Below are 15,824 nucleotides of genomic sequence, written 5' to 3'. Positions count from 1 at the left end.
CTAACCTTGAAAATACCACACTTCAGTATTACAGGCTACCTATAAAAAAGCTGGAAGAATTCTGACCCCATCGAAAGTCAAGCCAGAAGCCGTTAAATTCAGTTGCTGACAAAAGGGGGGAAGCATTGCACAGAGTATCTAACAACAGAAAATAAGCCAAGTTGCAGGATTATAGTTTCTACAAGCAAAATGTAAACAAATAAATCAGAAGTAGCATCTGCTAGTTAACACAGAACTTCAAATATATCCTACATACGGAGAGTACTAAGGCAAAAATTTCAAGGAAAGCAAAGCACGTGGCTTCCCAGCTACCCTCCCAGCCCCTTCCAAATATTCAATATTTCCCCAAGAACTGAAACACTCGGTGCTTCGAGTGTATGACAATGCATCAGTGCTTCCTGGACAGACCCTCTTCTGAGAGAAGTGTTCATTCGTATAAAGAGAAGAGCATTTATTCATAAACACTCTGAGCAGCGTCTAGGATTGTTTTTTTTTCTAGACTCTTCTTCAAGGTATCTTTATGAATTTAGAGTTTTATTACACAAATTACATACACACGGCCCTCTGCTGTGCTTGTGAAACCATCTTCCACAAGATGCAAGTAAACTGTTTCCAGTGGAAAATTGTGCTCAACTGCTAAACTGTTTTGCAGATAACTGCAAATGCCTCCAAGTTAAGAACACTTAGTACTGCTAGGAAATTTCACCGTACTGCTTACTCATCTTTCTGGGAAGCCTTCTAGATTCACTAGAGCCAAAGTTTTGTATTCTACAGCAACAGGAATTTGACTTTCAAAGTTAATTACTCTAAGCTGGAATAGGTACGACTTATCCTTTAACCCCAGGCAGAAAAGCTATGCATGGTCTGCTCTTGCAGCACTCTCAGATGGGAGGCCAGGCCTCTAATATTTAAAACTTGATGCACAAACTGTTTTCTGGCACGATTCTGCTCTAGCCCATCTGCTAGTTTGATGCACTGCCCATCAGAAGATACGATGCCAGTTTCGGTAGGTTACAGGTGCCAAAGACGGCTGAAGAGAGTGCCCTCCATAAGGCAACAGGTGCCCTATCTTTCATCCACAGATCTTCCTGATGACAGATACCACTGCTCAGAAATACCTCCTTCACTGAAGATAAAAATCAAACCTGCCCTCTCGCCTTTTAGCTTTGCTTAGCACGCCAGGGTCTTGGTCCCTGACCAGAATTCCTGCAAGGTGGACAAATAAAGAGCAAAACAACAGCTCCCAAATGACAAGTCCATACATACGTATGAAAAAAAAACAAACTAGAGTGTCAGAACACTAAAACAAAACAGCAAAGATCTCAGCGGAGTTTGTAACAGACTTTAGACTGCTGTGTAAAAATGAGTTATGCTTTAAAAGTTGCATCTTTTTGCCTCCAAAGCCTACCAGAAAAAGAAGAAAGAAGATTTAAGAGGAAGCAGTCACCAGCAAGAACCTGTAGAAGAGGGGATTTTTTCCAGGTGAAGCAGTCTGGTCCTGCTACATGTGGCCAGTCCTAAATGATCACTGAATAGCAAAATTAGGCTAAATTTATGATTTAATTTGCCCACAGATAGGGTGAAAAATTATAAATATAGATACAAGGAGATTACCTAGAGTTTAGTATTAGTGACTAGATAAAAATACTCTTTCCTGAGGTGATGTTTGTCTGGCAATGAATTTATTTTCACACTAAGGTTCGCACCTACTGGTGCAATGAGACCTTTGCTGAAATGCATTTTAACACATGAAGGTTGAGAAAGATCCAGCCCTAACCAGACAGTCCCCTGCTAGTGTTTTTAATTACAGCTTTCTGCTATTAATATTATTCTGCTGAATTCATAAAAATCATCTTGAACATGTATCTTTAGGTATCATTTTCTTACTGCATTTTTGTTTGCTGCACTACAATGAATAGTTTAGTGAGGCTAATTTAAACAACTGTTGAAGTACTTAATTTCTCTAAAACCAGTTACTAGTCTGCTTCCTAACTCAAACCAAGGAACAAGTACAGTGACAGAACACACTTCCATCAAAGCTCCTCTTCCCTGACACACATGCACCCCTGCTCATGGCTATACAAATTATCCATGGAATAGGACATACTCTTTCTGAAATAGACATAACCTTTCTTTCACACGTCAGCTTTTTTTTCCCAGAACACCAGGTCTCTGAGTATCAACAGCAGAACACACCACACACGACCCAAGCCTAAAAGCAGAGGAGGCCAGCACCACACCTCGTCTACCTCCACCAGCCACCCCTCAGAAAATGGGGAGGAGAAAAAGGCGATACGGGTAGCAAATCTTCAAGTACCAGTGACTGTATTATCAATATTCATTATCAATATGCCCTTTCCTGAGCTTCGCATATCATAATACCACCTGCAAACAGCAGACAAACAGCAACACAAATGCCTGCTGCAAAGCCAGCTACAAAAATTGGTTTCAAAACTTTTAGTTTTCACCTACCAAAGTTTCATCACAATACACAGGTTTAATAGTTAGATCCCATTTACAACATAGTACGTTATACCACAACAGACACGATCTAACAAACATACACGAAGCCAAGCACTTGGCAGAATGATCAGTTTTCCTCAGAAAGAAGCCTGCCACAGTGGGCTCTTAACAATGGAATCTTAACAAAACGTTGTGTGACCTTTCTGCATTTAAATTTTCAGTCCAAATTGTGCATTAATAGAGTCCTTGCAGCAGGACTAGAGAATGATTTATATAAAGACTGGTGTTAATTACTGGCTGTGATCAGGAAGATAAATGAGAGAACGTAGGGCTCTCAGTAGCACCCTCCTCGACTCTAGCTTACTTTCCACATGTACTGCTGCTGTTCTCCACAGGGCTACAAAGTCTTTGTGAGACCAGCAATAAGTCATGTCCTTCCCTGCATGCTCCCCATTCTGTCCCCACCTTATCAAAGGGGTAACAGCTCTGTCCAAGGAGCCTGACAACAAATCAGTACAGTACCAAAAAATAAAACAGCACAGGTAGTTCCAGCTTATGGTCCATACAGCTGTCACTATGACAGAAGTGACATTTGAAAGAACATCTCTAGGTGGCTCCTAGATGCTGCTTCTGGCAGCAGCAGCAGGTCTGCTCTTCAGGAACATTAGGAGGAAACAGTATTTGTGCGCCTTCTGCTGCTGGCTTTGTTCTGGTTGAGGTCCGAATGCAAAGGGAATCCAAGGGAAGGAACAAGTCAACAAAGAAATAGACAAGATGGCACACAGACAGGAAAGAGAAAAAAATAACTAGAAAAACAGGGAAAATGTTCATGGGAGAGATCCTAACTTGTAGATGTTGGAAAATTTCACACACATAATTAGAAGCCCTGCACCTGAAGAGCTGATTAGCGTTCTAGGGCTCGGGGTCAGCAAATGGCTTTCAGAGGCTTTGATTCAGTGAACCTTCCAAGGAATGCATCCCTAGTAAATATATTTTGCAGAGATACCATAAAATTTCTCAAGTACGTTGTTACAGATTAATGGAGTATGGAGTACCCTTAATGGGAAATTAAGCTATAACAACGCACATCAAAATCTTTACACCACCACTGTAAAAATACTTATTAAAAGATACAGCCAGCAAAGTTAACTTTTACTTAGAGAAGGGCTGTGCTGTTCATATCTGGCAGGCAGTCGAATCTGACTCCACTCTTCTGTCTTGCCCACCTCTCTACAGTTCCTTCTGGGTTAGTTTCTCACTGGAAGTTTAGTGGTCACTCACATCTCGCTGCATATATGTTAAAAACTAGGCTGAACAGTGCACAAAGAAGGTGCCCCTCAGCAGCAAACATGGGAGTGTTACTCCCAAAGGTTCATCACTTCCTTCACTCCCCTGACTCTCAGGTGGCTGAATTCTTTTGTAGGATGAAGCCTCACAATAGCTACTGAATGGTGTTTGTTACATAACATAATGATGTACCTGACAAAAGGAGATGGACAAAACAAGAAAGCTTCAGTCAGGATACCTGAAGGAAATCTTGCTGATTTCCTCTTTCATAATTAAAAGATCAGCTACAAAGGGAACAAGGCCTTCATTTCATTGCTACATGTAACACTCACTGTCCTTCTGAAAGAAGAGAATAAACAAACAAAAATACCATTATAAGTGGCAGCTGTATTTCTTCACCTATGCTGCCACTTATTAAAAAAAAAAAAAAAAAAAAAAAACAGAACTGCAATACCAAAGGTCCCAGATTGTATTCACGTTCTCAACTAACCTGCTGACTGCTTTCTATGTCAGTTCAGTGGGAGTCAAACTGCAACAAACACCACAGTATAAGAAATCACCTCAGTGGTCTGCGTGATCAGGCAGAAAACCAATCAAATCTGCATGAAACTGTTTGAATCCCATGTGCTACACCACCTACAAGGTCCAGTGTGATTTGACTACAGAAGTAGATGACAGATGTATTCTGATGCAGGAACATTTTTTTGTGTGACTCATGAACTACACCTACAACTACAAGCTCGCTTTCTGTACAGCACCCCCAGCTCTCTCACTCCTTCCTCCCAGTGGGAGCCTTTCACAAGTTTGTCTCCCTCTCCTTTGGGCCCTGACCCTGCACCTGATATACCTCTCCTACAGTTCATTCTTGAATGACAATAGCCAGAGACAACTTCACTTCCTAGCTCATGCTAATCTTTATTTTCTTATTGTACCAATTTTCATATATTCTCTAGACGTAGCATCCCTCAAATGAGACCAACTGACGTTTCAAAGGCCGTAAAAAGCTATCTATATATCAAAAGGATAAAGAATGTAAATATTATGAGCATCTAACCTTTGACTCCTCTGTAACTGCCATTTGTTGAAACCCTTATCATCCCCATTGGTTCAGTTTGCTGACTTGAGCATGCACGAGCTACAAAAATTCCAGAAGAAACAAAACCAGAACCACCACTACAGAAGCCTAGCAGATGCACCCCAACTCTTAAGAGAAACGTGAGGATTCAAAATAGTTTGTTTAATCAGCCTCAAACCACATAGTTGATGAAGAAATTCTGCGCAGCAGACCACACCAAACCTAGTCCAAAGTAAAACAAACCCAGAACTTAAATACAGGGTGGATGTAGGGCCGTAGCTACCCACTGTTTTCAGTGACTGTGTTTCGTTCATCTGTAGGAAAGCAGAAGCAGTGGCATTTAGGTTTTACTGAAATCTTTTTGTTTCATTTACACAGGCATTCTGTGGAACAAAGTGTATTCTACTCTTCATTCTAAAAGCCAGTTCACACCATATTTCCCTCCCCAAAAAAAGTTTATCCACTCAAACTTGAAGTCCAGATGCATATGTAAAATTGTTCACCCTTCTGCAGCCATACATTACTAGTGGGAAGTGCAACTGTTGGTGCCTGATCCTACAATTTGCCACTGACAGACACCTTCACCTTAATGAAACCACACTGAATCTAGCACAGCTCTGCACATTTGTGCAGAGAAGAGCCTGCGTGCAGAACATCTTTTTTTATAATAAAGACAAAAGAATTGAGAAGATGCATGACAGAATGCCTGTTTTAGTGAAAACTGGTCTCCTCATAAAGAAATCTGGAAATTGCGCTAAGTGGAAAGCTCGTGCTGTATAACAGCGTATTAACATTCTTTTTTCCTGATGCATCACTCAGTATGAAGGAAATAGCATTAAGAGATAAAGCAGGAAAAAAAACACAAGTGGAAAACAAACGGCACTAGCAGAAGTAAAGAAATGTTTACAAAAAAAGGGGAGGAAGCAGCAACTGTATTTTCCAGGGCAGAAATACAAAAGAAATTAAAAGCTTTAAAAAGTATAGCTGGTTTATACGTAAAATGAAAGCAATTTAAGTATTAAGGCGGCTTGCTCATCATTTTAAACACTAGTACTCCAAATACAGAGTTAACATACTTTTAACTTAATAGGATCATTTTTGGCTCCACAGATGATGTACTAAACTGCTTCTATGCAAGTCTTTACCACTGCCTTAAAACAAGTACAAACTAGTCCCTGACAGATCACTATGGATAGTTTGCCTGTACGTACTGTGCACAAGCAGTACAAATGGGGGGAAAAAAGTTCCTAAAACTGCCTTGAAAACAGCACTTGCTCTTTCCGAAGGACCAGCAACAGCAACACGTCATATCTTCTCCAGTGACCCAGAACACTTTACAAACTGCCTTTCAGAATAATTCATTGCTTATAAAACACAGACCAAGTGAAATGCAGCAGCTTCTTCTGAAGAAAATAAGGAACCATATCTAGGAAAGAACAAATTAAGAACAGGACTTACGCCTCTGGTGAAAAATAAAATTGTAATCCAGAGGCAACTGCTAACTTTTGTTATTGTTACGTCTCTTTGATGCAAACTGACTTTAAATTTTAGCCAGAAGGTATTTCCAGTAACCAGAAACCAATTATGCCCAACGCGGCTGCTTACAGAAGCTCCACCATCACTTTGAACAGCATCTCCTGGCAGCGCTCTTCGCTGGCCTTTGACAGCACCCTGCCGACCCACAAAAGCTCCTGAAGAAAGCACACCTGGAGCCAGCAAACCGGGCAGCACGGCCCATGGAGAACGCGGTGGTCCCACAGCAAATGGAGAACATGGTGGTCTCCCAACAAACTTCTGAACAAGGACACCCCACAGCGGGATGCAGAAGCCAGAAAACCCCCCTCTGGCACTGGTGACCACTGGCAGGGAAACGGCAACAAGTTGTTTAAACCTCTTTCTGTGCTGTTCAGGTCAGAAATTTAAAAGAAATTCATGTCACCCCTGTTAGTTACCGCCGGTGTTTTACCTAGATAGATCAAACCAAATCCTCCCTGGCCGATCTGGCTGCCCAGCCTCCAGACTTTTCCCTCGGTGTCTTTCAGGATCATGTCCTTCGGCAGAGGAACCGGCAGCCGGCCCCTGCCGCGCTCCCTGGGCGGCATGGCACCTGGAAGGGGGGCAAAACGAGAGGCAAGTTGTTGCCTTTCCTCGGGAGAAGCAAGATCCCGGCTGATCCCCGCCGCACAAGCGGCCTGCCAGCCGAGAGGCCTCCGCCGGGCCGCCAACGGGCCGGGGACAGGCGGCCCCAGCCCGGCCCGGCCCGGCCCGGCCCGGCCTCGCCGCCCGCCGTCCCCTCGCCCACCTCGGCCGGCCCCAAACTTGGCTGCGAGGAGCTGCCCCCAGGCGGGGCCCAGGCGTCCCGCCGTGCCGCTGCCTGCCGCGGAGAAGCCCCGGGGCGGGGACGGGCCGGGCCGGGAAGGGCCGCCAGCTGTGCCCGCCTTCCCGTCCGGCGGTCCCGCCCCGGCTCCCCCTCAGCCCGCGCGGCCTCTCAGGGAAGGAGGGTGGGAAGGAAGGCGGGAGGGCGAGCGGGCACCCGCAGCCTCGGCCGGAGGAGCCCTCCCTCAGCGAAGGGCGGCCCTGAAGGGGAGGCTCCATGGCGCCTCTGACCCGCCAGGGCACCGCCGCCCTCCACGCTTCGGGCTGCACGTTGCAAGTGAGGAAACTTTTTTTTTTTTTTTTTTTTTTTTTTTTTTTTATTTGAAGTGCTTTCACACGTATCGAAGTAGTTGGTCAGACTGCTCCCTGCCCGGGGAAAAAGATCTCTGACAGGGCGGTTGGGGCACAGTGAGCACTTTAAAGGCTGCACCAAAATCACGGGGCTGTCGTGGTGCCACCTATTCAATTTTACCTCAGGACGGGTCCACTGGTGTACCTCGGCCATACCCCAGGATGCCTTTCACACACAGAAGCAAGGATACTTACAGAAAATAACGTGTGAGGTGGGAGAAAGACATGGTCACCTCACAGAGCATGGGTCATTGCTGCAGGCAGGGGAAACCCACAGGAGACCATGTTGTGGGCCAGTCCCATCACCACTTTTTAGCTGGTGAACATTAACTTTTTAGTCAGAGGACACTGAGGTATACATATATATATTTAAACGTTTTGCTCCCAGGATACACCCCTGACCCTCAACAGGCATTTTGAGTGATCTTTGCTTTACTAACAGGGCCCACCCTGTCAGCACTCTCTGCGTGGGAAGCCCATAGCAGAAAGTGTGCTATTTCGCTTTCATTCTCATTTTACTAAAAGTCTTCCTGCTCAGCTACAAATCCTCAAAGACTACAATACAAAACAGGTCTGTGATAGGCAGCAATTCAGGTGCAACTCTGTATTTAATGCCACAATAAGCTTGAACATACACCTTGAAGTTGAAGGCCCAGAAAAGCCTTTTCCTCAGGCTTCACTTAGCCAAAATCTTTGTGCTATATCATTGTAATCCACACAGCCAGCCATCCCTTGGTCTTGATCTCATCTTCAGACTTCATTTTAGAGAAGAGGGCCCTGAACAGCTGTTTCACTGCACTGCTGAACTACCACATCTTCCAGGCCATGGCTCCGTTTTTTTTCCCCCACTAACAGACCAGGGCACTTTCTGTGATGATTCCAAGAGTTCAAGAAGAAACAAAATGCAGAACATCTTCACTGACTATAATTTGGCAGTAAACTGGTAATATGTAATAAATTATGGCTACAGAGTGCGTTACTGTCACCAGTAGATCAAAAGTGAAAATAGGAATGGGGAATACCAGGGCTTGTTTCATTGTTAGTGAACATAGCATAAGCTATATTGCTCTTTTTAAGACCTTTAGATAGGCTATGTAACTTCCAATTGATTCATACAACAAAAATACAGTATAGGTAGCTGAAACTGAAGTACTGGAGAAGATAGCTTTCAGCTTCAAATCTGCAAAACCCTAGAAGAAATTGAGTTTATAACTCAAATGCTATCCTGAGGCAAGACTATCTGAAGTCTTGTTCATCTTTAGATATCATGTATTTTAAGATTTGTGTAATTTAATATATAAGGGGACTAGTAACATATGTTGTATGAGTCATGGGAAATAGATTCCACAGCAGATTATTTTTTTTTTAAGAAAGAGATTTTATTTAGAAGTTTAAGCTTTTATCATTATTAGAAGAGTTAAAAGCCTTTAGAGATAAGTGCATGGGAATATAACAACCTACAAATATCATAAGCAAAGAATGACTTACTAGAAGAGGTAACTTCCTAGGTACATCAAAATCTTGAAGAATAAAATTATCTGAATCCAGGTACTTATTAATAGAGAACCATAGCTAACAAACCAATTAAAAAAAACACAAATTTTGGTAGTGGCTTTTTCATACAGCTCTTTTTTTAACTACTGACCATATAACTTCTGAAAAGGCAACAAACTTCCATAACTTTACCTGAGAAAACCTCTGACTAAACAAATAACAAAGCTATCTTTACCCTATAAATAGGCCATTGCTGTGCTTTGTAGGAGGGACTGAGAAAATCTCATTTCCTGTTGGGCCAAACTGGAGACAAGGCTTCCTTTTTTTTTCTTCTGCTTATCATCAGACAATTAACAACCCTCCCAAGAAACGTGAGCTTCATTAGTCAAGTTAAAGCCTTCATTTCCTCTTCACAGTTGGTTCAAATTAACAGCTTAGGAATGTGATGTGGGGGATGAATGGCTAAATTAATTATAGGTATTTATGGGTTTTGTTTGTTTGTTTGTTTTTCAGGAAACCCTGACTACAGTGGAAGCTTCAAGCTTTAACCAGCATTACTGCTAAATTCAAGAATCCTAATAGGAGAAAGGTGTGTATGCTAATAAGAGTAAAAACATGCAAATCCTGCTAGCAACACACAACTGAGTGTGACCTGTGTAGTCAGGAGCAGTTGTTTTCTGTAGAGTATTTTTTTTGTTCTGCTCTTTTAACAGGGTGAAGGAAGAAATGTAAGGCTTGCTGTTCAAGTTATGCTGAAATACTGAATCTGAATGAAAGGTAAGGGAAGAGGTTTCTCTTTCTTCTGTTAGCATGTATTTTCATCTGTTAAATATTTACTACTGTAACTGCTGTTTATCATATTATTGTTGGAATAAACTCACGTTCCTTAAAGGTGTCAGTGTTGGAGGCTCAAGACATGGGCCCTGAAAATGAAATTACTCTTACTTTGTTTATTAATGGTGTATTGTTGCAAGCAGCTGAAAGCCACAGGCCCTCCTGGTGAGAAGTCAATCCTTCTTGCAGCTCAGGTGGATATTTTTTAGTTACTCCAAATGATATTTTAAAGGTGGTCTAACAAACTCTTTGAATGTTTGTGTTAGCAGTTGCAGTTGTATATTTTCTGGACTTATTTTTTTATTTTGTTTACTGTATGTGTATCGGTGTGTGATATATGAACAAGTCTTCTGTGCTTCTCTGCAGAGTTGATACAAGTATAGTTATTATTATGCTATTGCAGAAGAAAGTATTGGTGCTGTGCTTTTTGTGGCGTTTTGTAACCACTACTCAAATTCTGGACTGGTTCTTCAGTAATGTAGATGTGGTAGTCTAGTTTTGAGGTAACGATACAAGTGTAAATCACTTCAAATCTTGTATCGAGTTCATGTTCACAAACAGCTTTTAAATATATGGTTTCCCCAGTCTAGTTGTATGTTCAGTTATATTGTCCTGTTAAATGTCTGACTTTTGGAATATGTAGGTGCCTAAGAGGTATTTAAAAAGTAGAAGGAGCAAATTTGGGTTTTATCCTGATCCGGGGCTCAAAAGGATTAGTCTGCTCCTTTTGCTAGAATAAGTTTCAGAGGGTGGGAAAAAAACACGATGTTAGTATGAATTGCATTCTCTGTGTCATGAAATACTCCCAGAGTAAGTACTTTCTTTAAGTACTTACTTAAAGATACATAATAATTAAATAATACAACAAACTATTTTAGCTGTGTCCTGAGGCTGCGTTTTTTTTTACCTTTGCTTTAAAGTATTATACTTTAAATCTTAGATAAGTATTCCCTTTTTTTTTTCCTCTTTTTCTTCAAATCTGAACTTGAGTATAAAAGTAAATTACATGAGATCTTGTAGGTGCACACACAAATCTCCTTAAAGTTGTTACGGTAGGTGAACCACATGTAACTTCTCTCACTGTGTCACTGAGATGCTTCTGTGTTATTTAACATTGATGTTGGAGTAGTTCTACTCTTAATCACCCCACGTGTCCTTATTGATTAGGACATGATAGCTAATTTTACATTAGAGTTATAACATCTTTGTAGTAAGGCCATTGACAGCAAGGCATCAAACTTTCTAAATTTCTGCAGAGAAATCCATATGTGTTTGTGCATGGGTACTCAGTCCTGTGCACTTGCTGTGCTTATTCAGTTGTTACCGTACTTGCTACCAGTTTCTTAGAACTCTTAAAGTAATTACTTTTTGCAGTATCAAGGGATCTTCAACATCCAGGGGGCATGTTCTTCAACTCAGTCACTGTCTAGGTGCACTGACACCCATTTTAAAGATTCCTGACACTATTTTGTGTGACTGGACCCATGATTGAGATCACATAATTACAATAATTAGGAAGCTCACCTCAGGATATTATCAGAGCAACCCACCCAAACCTAAGTCCATATGGTTTGAAATAGCTAATGAGTCAGTTAATGTGCTATGTCCAGGAGTAATGGACGCTCAATATGGATGACATGAAGACATAATTTACCAACTTCCTGACTGATTAAGGTTTTCCATGTAGACAGTTCTTGTGTTTTGCATCTCACAATAAGTTCAAACTATTAAAGACTTTTATGTGTTAAACAGAGCAGAAGAAACAGCTGAGACTCCTAAAAGGCAGGTAGGGAATCTGCTGTTCTCTAAAGAAAACTCAAACAAGCACAGGTCTCAGAACTTTCCATCTTAAATATAATACCGCAAGCAAATTATTTGAAATGCTCTGTTAAAATAGAGGAGATGACAATGGCAATATGTGACATTTGCTTTAATGCCAAGTAGCCTGACTGAATGAACGACTCCCATGCTGCCCTTTGCCAGGCCAGAAAAGAAAGTCCTAGGGGGGCTGCTTTAGTCTCTGTAACTTGTCTACCAGTTCCTATCACTGTAACTAAAGACATTCAGACCCTGGGTGTGTTCCCATCTCTTTTGTATGTCAGAGGCCTTACTGCTCATACCTTGAGAAAGAAATTATTTATGAGCATTGAAGGAAAAAAAAAAAGCCACATTTATTTACTTTCAGGAGTGTGCAAAGAGTTGATGTAAGTTTATTGTGGGAATGGATTGGATTTGCAGGGAGAGCAGAATGTCTGCTGTTTAGAGAAGGGAAGGGGATCAGCAATGATTTTCCTTATGGGAGTAGTTCTAGGAATCCTAATCCTGGCTCTACTACTGGCTGACCTTATAGGAATAATTTCATATCTGTCTCATTTTATCCATCTGAAGCAGTATGGGTGGCTTGTTTTAAGGTTCTTTGAGAGTTACTTTGTATGGATTATTGCTATTGCTGTTACCTGCTGATGATTCACGCTTACCATGAAACATGTACTGTATTAATAAGTTTCTCATATGGGCAGCTCAAACATATCTTTTTATTTCTCTTGTTCTGATCTTTTTATTTATGTTGTTCCCCGCCAAAACAAAATGCTTGTAGAATGCACAAAAATTGCAGTAAGTTGAAGTTATCAGAGCCTTGCAAAGAAAATGAGGATGTTTGTATCCACTGGCATTCCTGTACGTTTTGTCCGTTAAAGTAGAGCGATAATGCTCGGAACAGCCACGAAAGATTCCTCAGTTCCTAGGTCCTTTTCAAGGGATACCTAGAAATGGAAATGAAGAAATTACAGAAGTGCTAGCAGTACCACAACAGTGTTCTTGGTCTATAGGAGGACCTGTAAATCTATAGGTTTAGGTCTATAGGACTTCTTGTTTTTCTACATAGCAGTGTATGTAAAAAGATGTAGGGGGAAAAAGGAACTTGGCAAAGCACTCAGGGAGAAAGGCGCATATACTCATTTAGTCTTTCCATTTCTGGGATTATCTACATAAAGCTGTTTGAGAAGGGAAACTCATCTGTCATAGCATCCATTATTCACATATCAATGTTACTTTATATATATAAACTTAATTATTATGATGGGATATATTAAATATGACTCATTTTACTGCAAGATTGATTTTTTTATTATTTTTTCCCCTGACCTAAGAATAAATATTGATCTTCATGATCTTTAAATGTAGTGCAAAGGTCATTATATTAATGGCATATTAATAGAAAGTAGTCCTGACCATGCAATATTAATATATTTGCATTGTTATTTCTCAGATCACATCCAGAATGAAAGAGGCAGGGTGCTTATACGTTCTTTCCCAGGAGAAATTAGGAAGCTGTTGCATTTTAATGACTGTTCAGACTGCTTCCAATTCAGTTTTAAAAAGAAAAAAAAAACAGTGGTGAAGTGGCAAATAGACTGTATAATAAATCTAACAACATGGTGATATGCCGTTTTTCCAGCAGCATGAAAACCTGTGCTGCTCCACCACCCATTGCCATGAAGCCAATTCCACAAGCAGAGCCATAGCTGTGAAGGGAGACTGATAGGATAATTTGGTGATGTTGGTTAGTACGTGCAGTATCTGGGGCTCTGATTTCTCCAGTGATCATGTTAGCAATTTCCTTAACAGATGATTTTGAAAGCAGTTAACTTATTCAAGTGAGTCTTTGCTGTGCTCATGTGACATCTTTATATATAGTGTTTATAGTAACTCTTGGAAACATGTTTAGAAATGCTGTTCTAATGGTTGGCTGAAGCAGGAAAGACCTGTTGTTTTAAGATATTTCTTAGAGTAACTGCATATGACCCTTCTTTGACAAGGAGGGATAAGAGATCATGCATTGAAATAACCTTTAAATAATCCTGCATAGCTTCCAGAGGTCCTGAGAAAGCAGTGCCTACTTAGGTAGAGGGGGAATACTTGTATGCCTTTTTATAAACACGGTTTTGTTAGCATTCTTTCTGTTTAAGACATGCTTTGTGTATTTTGTTAGGTGACATAGGTCAACAACTTCTATAGTTTACAGACAGCAAGGAAAATAAATGTTTAGTATTAAACAGTGGAAAAATGGGCAAGTGACAAACTGAAAGGGGAAACTGTGGATGAAAGGGTGTAAGTTTTTTGTTGTTGTTTGTTTGTTTTATTGTTTTTGTTTTTTCCCCTAACCCCTAAGATATCCTAGGATTTACCTCTGGACCTGTTTAGTTCATTATTTCTAACTTATGAGCAACACAGACAAAGCAGAAATCTACTTATACAATTTGCTGATGAATATAAAGTTGTGAGGCACTGGAGTATTGATGTAAAAGAAACGGAACAATTTTTTCTAATTTGTAAGTGTAGAGAAGTTGATTCAGGGGAATGAAAAAGCCTTTCTTACAAAAGGGTTCAAAAATATTACGCTAAAAGGCTTATGAGGTTAAAGAAGCCAAATTAACAGGAGATACAATTACTTTCTAGAGAATATATGGAAACTATATGTAGAAAATAGATACAGAAGTGTATCTATAAAGGATAAACTTCTCCACCCATCTTTTTTAACTTAAGCCAAATGAATGCAAGCTGCCCATGTTTGTGCAAAACTCCTTCATCAGACAAATGTATGTCTGCATGGCTTTCCAGCAGGAGTTGTAGGGAAGGAAAGCAGAATGCCCTTAAGGCAGACTAAGATGAAAACAATATTCTGGCAGAAAAGAGACCACAGTATTGAAGATTGAAGGTGGCTTCAGATCTTGGGCTGTTGCTCTTTAGGTCTAATGTGGAGAACTGAAATTCAATTGAATCATATGTAACAGTCCTCAAACTGAAGACTGTCCTGTAATATTTGTTGTTTGCAGTAAGTATTCTTCTGGAAAGAGGAAAGAAAGTCAATAATAGAGTGCACTGCCTTTCAGCTGGCCCAAAGGGTTGCAGCTTCACTAAAGCAGATAGCTGGTAAAATACATTTCAATCCTAAGGATTTCTACAGGTCCATCTAGCCTTAGCTATACTTTAAAGGCAAAATTCAGAATACATATGTGGCAGTCTTTCATTGTGAATTCATATTTACTGTCTTCTATATTCCTTAAGCATTAAATCATGAATGGTATCTCTAAAATGATGCAGGCAGAGGGCAACGCTCAAATTCAGTTTTGCTGTGGAAAGCAGAGCTAGATTGACAGTTAATTGAGTTGGAAGAAGACCTCTTCTACTGGAATCAGGTTTCTGCAAGAAATAAATATGAAAATAAGTTAGGAAGAAAACTCTTTCCAGACCAGAGTAAAAAAAATATCCCTCCCTGCCCCAGAGAATTGGAGCCTTGTGGGATAAGAACAAATGGAAGCTCCTTTGCATGAACAGTAGGTAGTGGAGAACTAATTAATTTGATAGGAGCTCAGAGGAGGATAGAAAGGAGATATGTGTTTTGTATCTTGTGGAATAACATCATAAATATCATGAAAGGTAATAATGAGGCCCAGGGTAATATAATGTGAATTATTTTAGGGTACGCAGGGTTAGATTTTGAAATCAACCTATCTTTCTCCTTCTCCATGATGAAGACCTATTACGTGTGTATACTCTCATCCCATGCTCAGAAAAGAAGGCAAGAACCACTGAGTTTTGAGATAATTTTGTCTGAGAGAAATTTCTGGAGAAAGATTGCAGCCCAGAGAAGCACCATCATTATTTTGGTGTTTCTGACGTAGTGGTACAAGAATGGTCATGCACTAGTCAAGTAAATTAAGAAAACATCATTTAAATACTATTTCAGTAGCATCCTGCACTCAGTTTGTCCCAGGAGTTTTCAAGGGAACATCTGACCTGTTTACTTGTTGACTTAATATTTTGTGGAAACTGTAACTTTTCAATTTCTCTGATTCTTAAAAATTTGTGACTATGTTAATCTATATGTTAGGGACATCATCAGAAACAGCTCATATATATTACTGTACACATAATACACTGC

The 15,824-nt window shown here is 40.5% G+C and overlaps 1 protein-coding gene and 1 long non-coding RNA gene across 9 annotated transcripts in view; one reads left to right on the top strand and one right to left on the bottom strand.

Annotated features, from left to right (window-relative positions):
• VRK2 (VRK serine/threonine kinase 2) overlaps positions 1–6,931 on the bottom strand; it is a 46,757-nt gene extending 39,826 nt beyond the window's left edge. For all 3 annotated transcript variants that reach the window (XM_035321594.1, XM_035321595.1, XM_035321596.1), the window contains exon 1: positions 6,792–6,931. In XM_035321594.1, the coding sequence (XP_035177485.1) occupies positions 6,792–6,927 (136 nt within the window). In that variant the 5' untranslated portion in view covers positions 6,928–6,931. The remainder of the gene's footprint in view (positions 1–6,791) is intronic.
• A 2,625-nt stretch (positions 6,932–9,556) lies between these two features.
• Positions 9,557–15,824, top strand: part of LOC118165104 — a 41,038-nt gene continuing 34,770 nt past the window's right edge. For 5 of the 6 annotated variants that reach the window (XR_004749859.1, XR_004749860.1, XR_004749858.1 and 2 more), the window contains exons 1-3: positions 9,557–9,635; positions 9,760–9,823; positions 9,939–10,074. This is a non-coding gene — a long non-coding RNA (uncharacterized LOC118165104). Of the gene's footprint in view, positions 9,636–9,759; positions 9,824–9,938; positions 10,075–13,337; positions 13,982–15,824 lie in introns of those variants that run through there. The other variant, XR_004749861.1, reaches the window with a different exon arrangement.

The sequence above is a fragment of the Oxyura jamaicensis genome, chromosome 3, assembly GCF_011077185.1.
Source record: "Oxyura jamaicensis isolate SHBP4307 breed ruddy duck chromosome 3, BPBGC_Ojam_1.0, whole genome shotgun sequence".
NCBI classification, from domain to species: Eukaryota; Metazoa; Chordata; class Aves; order Anseriformes; family Anatidae; genus Oxyura; species Oxyura jamaicensis.
The sequence above is the reverse complement of the archived record's forward strand: the minus strand, read 5'-3'. Positions and strand labels throughout refer to the sequence as shown.